Source organism: Molothrus aeneus, chromosome 4 (genome assembly GCF_037042795.1).
Source record: "Molothrus aeneus isolate 106 chromosome 4, BPBGC_Maene_1.0, whole genome shotgun sequence".
Taxonomy (NCBI): Eukaryota; Metazoa; Chordata; class Aves; order Passeriformes; family Icteridae; genus Molothrus; species Molothrus aeneus.
Window position 1 is genome coordinate 58,681,102 of NC_089649.1, and position 10,640 is coordinate 58,691,741.

Sequence of the window (10,640 nt, forward strand, 5' to 3'; positions counted from 1 at the left end):
CAGAATTCTTTATTAATTCATCTTTTCCTTGAGACAACAGGGTCATTATCTTTTCTATATCTAATGAAAACCATTTTAAGGCTTTGATAGTTGCATGAAATACTGTGAGATACTGCAGCTTTTTGAAGAAATGGCCACATTAAAAAATGGTTTTGTTACTTTATTTCTCTGGACATACACTTTTGCTCTGCTTATGTGAATGGGCTCTACAGCCAACTAAGTTGTGCTCAACTTCAAAATATATCTTTGAAGTGAAGAAAATAAAACTGATATCCATGAACACATTACTTTGCAGGATCACCTTTAGAAGGCTTAAAAATATCCCCACCATGTTTTACACTGGAAGTGTAATTATCCTACAGTGGCTCTGTATTTTATGTCAGGCAGATCTAACAAGTTTGCTGGATAGTCAAACTGAAATTAAACCTGAGAACCTGAAAATGTCATGTAGTGTTTTCCTTTGATTTCATCTGCACTCAGAGGGGGCCAAAGCCATTGGATCTCAGTGTGGCTTCAAAGCTCTCTGCACTGACACTGATTCAGAACTTCTGCAAGTATCTCAAAGGATGCAGAAACCAGGCACAAGACAGATGCTAATGCTGTGACCAAGCATGAGTTACCTGAATGAAAACAAGGAATGGTAACTTCCAGCACAGATCCTAGAAAAACTGCTGTATTTTTCATGGATACAACAACTGCTTAAATGTAGTAAGACACAAACCCAACAATGAAGAAAAATTTACAGCAACACTGCAGTTGTGCTGGCTTCACAAGGCAGTAACTACCAGACACAGGCTTTTTATTTTAAGCAATTCTTCTTTTGAAACTCTTATTTACTAGTCTGACTAGTGGACTGACATATAACCATGTCATTCCATTTAAGGAAGATATAAAGGCATTAAGTGCACATATAATTGGATTAGAGTAAATACTGAATTTCTGCAAACAGATTGCTTTAAAAAACAGTAGAGACTGACTGAATGTTTGAAAGACTAGTACAGAGATTATGCTGAATATTAAGTGAAGAAATAGCTGATGGACATGTTTCAAGAAAAGCTTGCCATAGTGGGCCAAGAATGATAATCATTCCATGCTAGAAGAAAATAAACCACCTATTTGAGGGATGTGACAAATTGATGATTCCAGAAAAATTATCTACTTCCCACTTGTTTTAAAATATAGTTCCCTTTTCCTGAAAAAAGCAGTGTGGAGGTGTATATATTTTTAACACTACAGATTTAACATAATATGATGACAACTATGACAAACTAAAAAGGCCTCAGAACAGAGGTGATGTATTATTACAGCATTGCATTAAAGTAAAAGCAAAACCAGAGAGTGGAGCAAACAGACAATGTAGAACTTTTCAATGGCACCTGGAAAACTGCAGGGGGAAATTATTATTATTTTTTAAATAGTTAGCTATCAGTTGGCAAGAAAACGATAATCAGAAATTCATACACAGATCATCACTCTAAGAAAGGAATGAGAAACTCAAATCTACTCCTCCTTGATAACTAGGCAAAACAATAGCTAACAGCAGCTGTCAGCATATTCAAAACCATAACATATAGAACATGGAAATTTAAATTATTTATAACTCTGTGAAACTGAATTCTGGAGAGGTGAGGGGAGCTGAATTAAGTTTTGAATAGATACATGAAGGCTTCAGCTCAAGATGTAGTCTTTCTCAAAATGTGAGATGCAACTTCAAAAAACCCAATCAAATAGATGGATAAATTATACTACAGTTAAAAACCAATGGTATGATGTATCCAGAATACCACATCCTGTACTTTTCACTTAATCATACAAAGTTTGTAAAATTACAGGTATTTTGGAAGCAGAAGTAACAGAGCAAAATACTTAGGAAAAGAAAATTTATCACATATGGAAACTAGTGACTAGTTTTCTTCTGAAGAGTACTGCTGAGCTATTCTGTTCATTCTTGGAAAATAAGCTTCTGTAAAAGAAAATAACCATCACTAGAGGGTGCCTCAATTTTTCATGCAATCAACTCTGAAAATTGTTTGGACTCTATCTGTCAACAGCACAGCACTTCCTAGTGCAAGCTGGTACAGTGAGACTCAAAAAACTTACAGAAGAAATGCATGAAGACACTGAAGAGCTGGAAACATGCCTAAATTGTAAATTAGGTAAATTAAATTGTAAATTGTCTTAAAAAATTGTCTGTACCATATTTTGTTAAAATGTGCTTAAGGACAGGACATAAATTTTATTTTGGTAAAACTTGAGCTGATGAAAAACCAAGTATGTTTATACTTCACTAGATTTTCATTCTACTGAATTTTTAATATTCTGCTCTTAATTAGATCTTTTATGCATCCTATTTAGGTAAACCATAAACCCATGGTTTACCAGAAGGATTAGACATCTAGTTCTAGCAGTTTCCCACCACATCACTCTCTTACACTCTCCTATGTTGTAGGAGTGTTTAATGTGTGACATTAAAATAGCATGCCAATAAATCTATACATCTTCATACCCATGAGAAACACTTCAAGCACAAATTATGAGGTTTACAGTACCATTAGGGCTGGGAGGCACCTCTGGAGAGCATCCATCCAACCCCTAGGCAGTCACCTAGAACAGCTTACAGAGGCATGTGTCCTAGTGGGTTTTGAATACCTCCAGACTGGGAAACTTCATGACCTCCCTAGGCAGCATTTTCCAGTGTTCTGCCACCCTCTATGTAAAAATATTCCTTCTCATGTTGAAGTGAAACTTTTAAGTTTATGACTGTGGCTCTGTGTCCTGTCGCTAGGCACCACTGAAAAGCCTGGCACCCTTCTCTTGGCCCCTGCATTAATGAGATCCCTTCTCAGTCCTCTCCAGACTAAACAGGCACAGCTCCCACACTCTTTTCATAAGAGAAATAGGCCAGACCTCTCAGCATCTTCATGGCCCTCCACAGGACCCTCTTCAGTAGCTCCATGTCCTTCTTAGTCCTGAGGAGCCCACAGCTGGACACAGCTCTCCAGCAGAGGCCTCACTAGGGCTGCGTAGAGGGAGATCACCCCCCTGGACCTGTTGCCCACACTACCCTGATGGACCCCAGGGTACCACTGGCCCTCCTGGCACAAGGATGGTTTGTCATCCACCAAGACTCCCAGGCCCTTTTCAGCAGAGCTGCTCTTTAGTAGGTCAGTCCCCAGCCTGTGCTGGTACTTGGGCCATTCCTCCCCACACTTGCCCTTGTTGAACCTCACTGAGTTTCCCTCTGCCCAACTCCAGCCCATCAAGGTCCCACTGCATGGCAGCACAGCCCTCAGGTGCAGCAGCCACTCCCCAGTCTGTACCACCAGGAAACTTGCTGAGGGCACATTCTATCCCATTGTCCAGGTTGTTGATAAACAAATTGATAAGACTGGACTCACTATTGATTCCCAGGGAATGCCACAGACCAGAGCCTCCACTCTGCTGACTACAACCCTCTGAGCTCTGCCATTCAGCCAGCTCCTGATCCACCTCACTGTCCATTCACCTAAACCACATTTCCTGAGCTTACCTGCAAGGATATCATGGGAGACAGTGCAAAAACCTTTATGAAGTCAAGACAGACAACACCCATTGCTGTCCCCTCATTGATCCATCCTGCCATGCCATGACAGGCAGCTATCAGACTGATTTCCCCATGGCAGAGCCAGGCTGACTACTCCAGGTGACTTTATTCTACACGCTTGGTGATGACCTCTGGAATGATCTGCTCCGTCGCCTTCCCAGGGATGAAGACAAGGCTGACTGGCCAGTTCAGGTCCAGTTACATAAATGCCGCACATCTACACAGATATATCTGAAAAACGAAGGGCTTTTCATAATCTAACCCTATTTAAACGCCATAGGAGCACGTCGTTGGAGTGCGGCGCTGCCTGTCTGCTCGAAGCCGGAGCTGACCCGGGGGTGACAAGCACAGACCTCGGATGCCAGCAGGGAGCCCTGCGAGGAGCAGCTCGGGAGCGCCCCACGCTCCTCCCGCAGCAGCGCTGCCGTCTGTGCCCGCGGGGACCCCCGGAGCGGGGCCGGGTGCCGAGGAACAGCGCCGGGACTGACACCAGAGCCCGCCGGAGCCGCGCCCGCCGCTGGGAGTCACTCACCGCGCACTGCCCCTGCCTCGGCGGCGTCGCTGGGCCGTGCTGCCGACATGGTGCCGCTGCGCTCCGCCCGCGGCCCGGCGGGACCCGCAGCCCCCGGCGGCGGCAGCGGGGAGGGAAAGGCGATGGCGGCAGCGGCGGCGCGGCGCGGCCCGGGAGCGGGGCCCGAGCGGGGCCCGGAGCGGGACCCGACCCGGCCCGGGGCAGAGCGAGCGCGCCTGCGCGGGGCTGCGCCTGCGCGGGGCCGGGAGCGCGCGGCAGGGACCCGGCCGGGACAGACGGACAGGGGGACCGACGGACGCCCCTCCGCACTGACTTCGCACCAATATATTTTATATATACAGTTATAGACATCTGCTTTATCTTTACAGTTAATCTCCTCATACCACAGGGGTTTGGGCATTCCTTTCTCCTCCTGACATTTTACCGTTTAAACATAATCACCTCAAAAACTGCTCTGAAGTGAGAAAACGGAATAACTTGGTTTTGTGACCTACGCAAGGCTAAATATATTCAACAATATGAACATAATTTAATCCGCACTTTTCACAGAGTGTGGATCAATACGAAATAGAATTTTAAAAAAACCACAAATCCAAAACACATCAAGGGTGCCTACTTCCAGCAGTGATACTCAGAGTTGCAGTGTGTTTGCACAGAAATTAGTAATGAGATCTGAAAGAACTAGAATGGTACTGACAGGTGAGAAGAACTTAAAAGAGAGTCTTGGCTTACTTATTTCACTTTTCACATCTATATATATAAAAGATTTCTATTATTCTCAGTGAAAAATGATCATAAAACATATTTGTCTCTATGATCTGGACACTAACCTCCATGATTACCATGGGGATTCTTCTGCGGTTCACCTGGGCAATCACAAACAACACAGGAATTACTCATTACAGATATGCTTCAATATGTGCATAATGATCATTAGAGACATTCCACCTGATGTTTTTCCCCCAAACACTTAAATTACACTATTTAACATACAGGCTTAGTATGTTAAAAGAGCTTTATTTTTTTCATAAAGGAATGATTAAAAATAAATGTATCCATTTCCACGTAATAGTGAATTCCATATAATAGTGAATAATGTGAGCCAGTACCTGCTATATGAACACTTTAGGGTTTTGTTTTGTTTTGGTTTTTTGTTTTGTTTTTGTTTGTTCTTTTTTTTACATAACCCATCTTTGATCCATAAAGCCCACTGCAATATTCAGATCACAGGGATGTGTTCAATCCCCTTTCTCCCTACTTTCAGCCTTGGGCTAAAATCACTTCCTCCCTCCCCCAAATTACTTTGGTTTTGTCTGCACTAGAAAGTGGCTGTATTTGGTTACAAGCATTGGGGAAACTTTTACATTTATATCTACACAACTCAATTTGTTGCTTCTCTTCGTGCAGGCTCCTGTCCTACTTTGCCTTTCCCAGATGGAAAACCAGCCATGGCTGTAACTTGTTCCTGGCACAAAGCTTGTGCCAGCCTGGCTGCAGCTGTGCTAAACCCAAGGGCTGATGTGCTGTGCTCACAGATGAAGTAAATCACAAGAGCATTGTTTATTCGGGATTTTAAAATCCCCATAAAACAACTTGTGGGAGTGAAATGTGGGGCCTCTTTGTGTACCTGCCTAAATCTTCTTTGGCAAGAGGGGTAACTGAGGCTGACACAGGTCACCTGTGGTTTCCTTCTCACTTCTTTGTACTGAGTGTGTACAGGCTCATGCATACTTGCTTCAGAAAGCACTTCCAGCCCAGCCTAGAAGGTGCAGAGTGATCTTCATATCCCTCCTTATCTCTTGGGAGGTACCAAATGAAAAAGGAGAAGTTATCTCCTGCTTGAGGCTTAGCTTTAGCAACTACTGGCCTCAAGTATGATCAGATTTCTTGATATGTCTCAACTAGCACAGGGAGCTGAAGTCACCCTAAGCAAGTGGCTTTTCTAGACAAATGTAACTCCCTCCCAAAGCACCTGTGCATTTGCCTCAGCACCACTTCCCTCGGTATCTCTCACCAGGCTAAGGGCTATGTACCTAAAAATGGCTGCATTTCCTTGCTGCTGGCAAGGCTCATTAAATCCCCTCTTCACAGCACAAAAAGTACAGCACTGCAAGGAGCAGCAGCCTCTTTATCACTTGGCACATAAATCTTCATATCAAGCTTTATGTATCAAATTTGAACAGTCTTTCCTAAAGGCACATGTAAATGTAGAACACTGACAACATTGAAGAAGTGCTTTATGGCAGCTTTCTTTAACATTTTGGTAGCATTTCTTGAAGTTAAGTACTATAACAGACACTTTAAAATGTAATAAACAACTGGATGCAAGAACTATAAAGCTCTCCACTAGCTCAGAGGTGGTTTCCAAGCACTGAAAACTAACAACAGAAACACAGAGAAGTTTCTTACACTGCTCTTTAAAAAAATTATTGCATCAGAAGTACCTAGAAAATGGTTTTGAGGATTTTGTGTTACTTAGACCTGTCTCACTCCTGAAAGTACACTAAATGCAGTGACACTGAAATAGAGCTTAAGGAGAATGTTTGCTTCCTACCTGGGTTTTCTTGTACAGCAGCTCTTGGATCACACACAAGAGCCAAACACCACACTGCCCCTAAAAGCAGCACCCCAGCTGTGCTTTTAAAGAGAAAGAGTCAGATTTCCTGCTTAAACCACTAAAACACTTTGGCAAACTTCTTTTTGTGAACAATTTCATCTACGGTAAAAGGGAAAACATGAATAAAATATGGAGAGGATGCAGCTCCAGCAGAGCTTTTCAGTTACTGCAGTGATTTTAAAAAGCAAATACCCACAGTATATTTTTACAGGGTCAAGGATGGTTATTTCAGGCTGAAATACAATAAAATAGTCACTCATCCTAACCTTGAGTATCTAACTGTTAAATTATCTGACTCAATTTCTGTGGACTGCTTCTAAAGTAAGTGCAAGAAGTAAGGGCACAGACCTTCCTGGGATTTGTATGAACCAGAGCAGTGATTCCTAAATACCAAACATTTATGGAAGAGACTAGTTCACTCTGTTGACTAAAGAGAGGTGTTAAACCTCTAATTCAGACTATATGACAACATTCCAGCAAGTAAATATTTTTTTAGGTTCATTTAGAAACCTTTAATTTCACTCTGAAAAAAATCCCTGGAAACTTCATGTAAGGATAAATCCTTGAAGTGATGATTAGTAGCCACTTGTTTTCCTGGTGCTCACTGTGTTCCAATGCATTGAAGTACTTGGAGTAACTACTGGAGATGCATCAAGGGAACAAGGCTGCATTATTCTTTACAGGGGACCTTTACAAATCAGCATCAGCCTCAGCAAACTTCTTAGCTTGTCATTTGGGGGAAAAATTCCAGGAAACATAGCAGAGTTCAAAAAGATATCATCTCTCAGAAGCTGTTATTGGCTAACAGGCTTTTTGCCACCCCAGGATTAAAACAATTATTAGTAAATGCTCAGAGTAAGAAGACAAATCATAACTTCCTAGACTTATCAATATACTTTAATATTTCTGTAGCAGAAAAAAAAAGGATATGAAGTCTGTGATAGTTGTTTTAGAGCCTGCTTAAAGGGAATCACACTCATGAAGCCCTTGTTGGAGAAACAGAGGACAGATAATTTATCTGCTTCTTAAATGCTCACAACCAGCTTATGTTGATACTAGGAATGGCAAAAATGTCAGCACTGTGAGATGGTTTGTAGAAATGTGGATTGTCTTATATACCATCCCTAATTTTTGTAGCTACAAAGGGATTTATAACTTTCCTGTCAAGTCTGGAGGGGAGTATTTTCTGCTGCACTGAATTATTAACAAAATAATTTCTTATGTTGACGTGTGTATTAATATCTCTAGTATGATCAGAGTAAACAAGACTGAGAATACTAAATGGAGTTACTAGACCTATTTATAATTGTCTGTGTATAAACAGTCCCTATAACATCTGAAGGTCTATTACTGCAAAGTTTTAGTAGTTGGAATCACATGAAAAGAGATGGATAAATTGCTTCTCCTTTCTGAGTACTATACTAAGAAGGAAACCATGGGAAGAAGTAAACATAGTAGTTAAAAGAGATTAGGAGTATACATTTTTACTTGTGGAAAGAGGAACTCTCATAGCTAGAAACATCTGATATGACAAAAGCTTTCAGGAAAGGGAAAGATATGTAATAAGGGGACAGGTCTCTTAGAGTAACATGCATAGCACACATCTCTTTTATCTGCTAAGAATCACTGCATGTGGGACTGTGGAAATGATTCAGTGGGTGAAACTTCATACAAAATTTTGGCAAAAACTCAGGTTCAAGATCTTGTTTTGCTAATAAGTCTGTGTCCCAACAATATACTCCAGTATCAGAAACAGTTGTACAAACAGTTTAAATTATGGACAAATATGAAGAGCATTTATGTAAGGAACATTACTATGAGACCCTAAAGGAGTAGTCAGTCCTTTGCTTAACAGGATGGAAAGCTGCTTAAAAACACATGTCAGTACAATGACTCTGCTCACAGGAGACATCCACAATCTGAACCACAGGTGTTTCCTGGGATGGAGAACAAGTCATTTATCTTGGTCAGCTTTATGAAAAATGGCCAGCCCAATGCCATTGATCACACTGGGCAGCAGAATGAGTGCTGCACATGAGGTGGTGGTGTGAGCTCTTAGGTGTGACGCTGGCACACTTGGCCATTTATTGCTGTTTTGTCAATGATGGTTAAGGCTGGCTTTTAGAACAGGCAGACTACATTTGCAGCTTGGAGTGCCCATGGTGCAGGATGCCCCAGAGTGGGCACTGGCATCATAGGCCCCAAGTTCAGAGTTAAAACATTTTAAAACTCAGCAGGGACAGTGAGCAATGGAGTTATTTCTCTGGCTTTGAGGACAATCTAAGGTTTGTTTTGCCATATACACCTCTTATTGCCTGCCTAGAATCAAAGTCAAAATTTGTAAAATCAGCAGAAGGGAAACAGCAAATGTTACCAGCCACACAGAGCATTTACAGAATAAGAGTACATGTTGCTGTGTTCTTAGAGTAGGAATTTAGGTATTGTGTGCAACCCTACAGTGATCCCAGTTTCAGGGAGGTTACAAACAAGAAAGAACAAACTCTGATCATCTTAATTATTTTTAAACTGATCACACCTTACTCCAACACAACAGAAATCTCAAAAACCATTTTTTGTAATTTGTCACATGCAGTTTAGAAGTCTGTGTTCACACATCTTTTCCCTTAGGTAGCAACTTTCATGAATTGATCTGATGTATACAACTAGGACAAAACCAGGTATCAGTAACCAAGGATTTTGTGACAGTATTTTGAAATTTCTTCCTGTGGATGTGAGAAAGAATTATGCCTCTGAAATTCAGAAATGCTGATATAATCTCAGTTGGAAGTGTTGACCTAAGGAGTTACAGAAAAACGTATATGACCTCTAAATGCTCCCTGAGCTGAAGTCTAGATAGTTTATGCTGAAAGGACTAATTTGCTTCTTGAAAACATTACTCATTGGTAAAGACAGTGGTGTATTGCTTTTTCAACTCTATTTTTTCCTCTTTACTTTCATGTTTTATTTCTTGGGCGGGGCTCATCAGCTTCTGAATGACATATCCAAAGCAAGCTCCATTTCCACATACAACTGAAGTTCTTGCTGACCAAACTGCTTAGTGCAGCATTAGTATAATTATTCTGAATATGAATTACCTGCCAATGGGTAAATAAATCAATAAATAAACCAATCAGTGAACACTAATTTGTTCAGTAAATATCTTGGTGGATGAACAGAACCTAGTGGGTGAGCTGTGGAAGGTAAATAGAGTGCTAAATGAAGGGTAACAATTAATGTAACATACTTGGTAGGAAATGAAATAAATTGCTTTCAGTTTTGTATATTTTTGCATATCCTAATAGTACTTAAATGGTGTTAGGTAGATTTAAAAAGATTTGAAGAATGTAGATAATGTTCTCAGCACTGATGCCCATTAGTAATTATTTCCTCTATATTGTCTCAGCATTGTAAAACATTGAGAACCTATTGCTCCTGAAGAATTTGTATAACAGCCTAACCATATGAACAGGAATACCAGTAGTCAAAAAAGTGAAAGTATTTATTCTATGTGACATACTCATAAAAATTTGAAAATGTAGATAAATGTTTAAATAATTATCTAGGCTAAAAATATTCAGCAGTGGAACATGTGACTAACTTCTTCCTTAATGTCACTCCACCAAGTATAAAGAAAGTCTGAAAGAGTAGAAGACTGTGGAGAGCTGTTTTGTTTCAAATAATGTTATTTTTAGTTATTTATCTTTACATATATGTATCCCAAGTAAATATATATATATACACTTTTACCTAAGAATCTCAGGAATACTGATGTTCTTAATATTGTTTGATGGTTTCCTGGTGGTTTGAGGCTTGTACAAGTTCTTGCAGCCATGATCAGGAAGCCCAAGAGTTGGTAATGCAGTAAAGGCATGCTTCCTCCTGGCAGTTCCTCCTGGTGACACTTATTT

The 10,640-nt window shown here is 40.8% G+C and overlaps 1 protein-coding gene across 2 annotated transcripts in view; it reads right to left on the minus strand.

Annotated features, from left to right (window-relative positions):
* Positions 1-4,207, minus strand: part of CC2D2A (coiled-coil and C2 domain containing 2A) — a 52,004-nt gene extending 47,797 nt beyond the window's left edge. For both annotated transcript variants that reach the window (XM_066548606.1, XM_066548605.1), the window contains exon 1: positions 4,116-4,207. In XM_066548606.1, the coding sequence (XP_066404703.1) occupies positions 4,116-4,164 (49 nt within the window). In that variant the 5' untranslated portion in view covers positions 4,165-4,207. The remainder of the gene's footprint in view (positions 1-4,115) is intronic.
* Between the last annotated feature and the right edge of the window lie 6,433 nt (positions 4,208-10,640).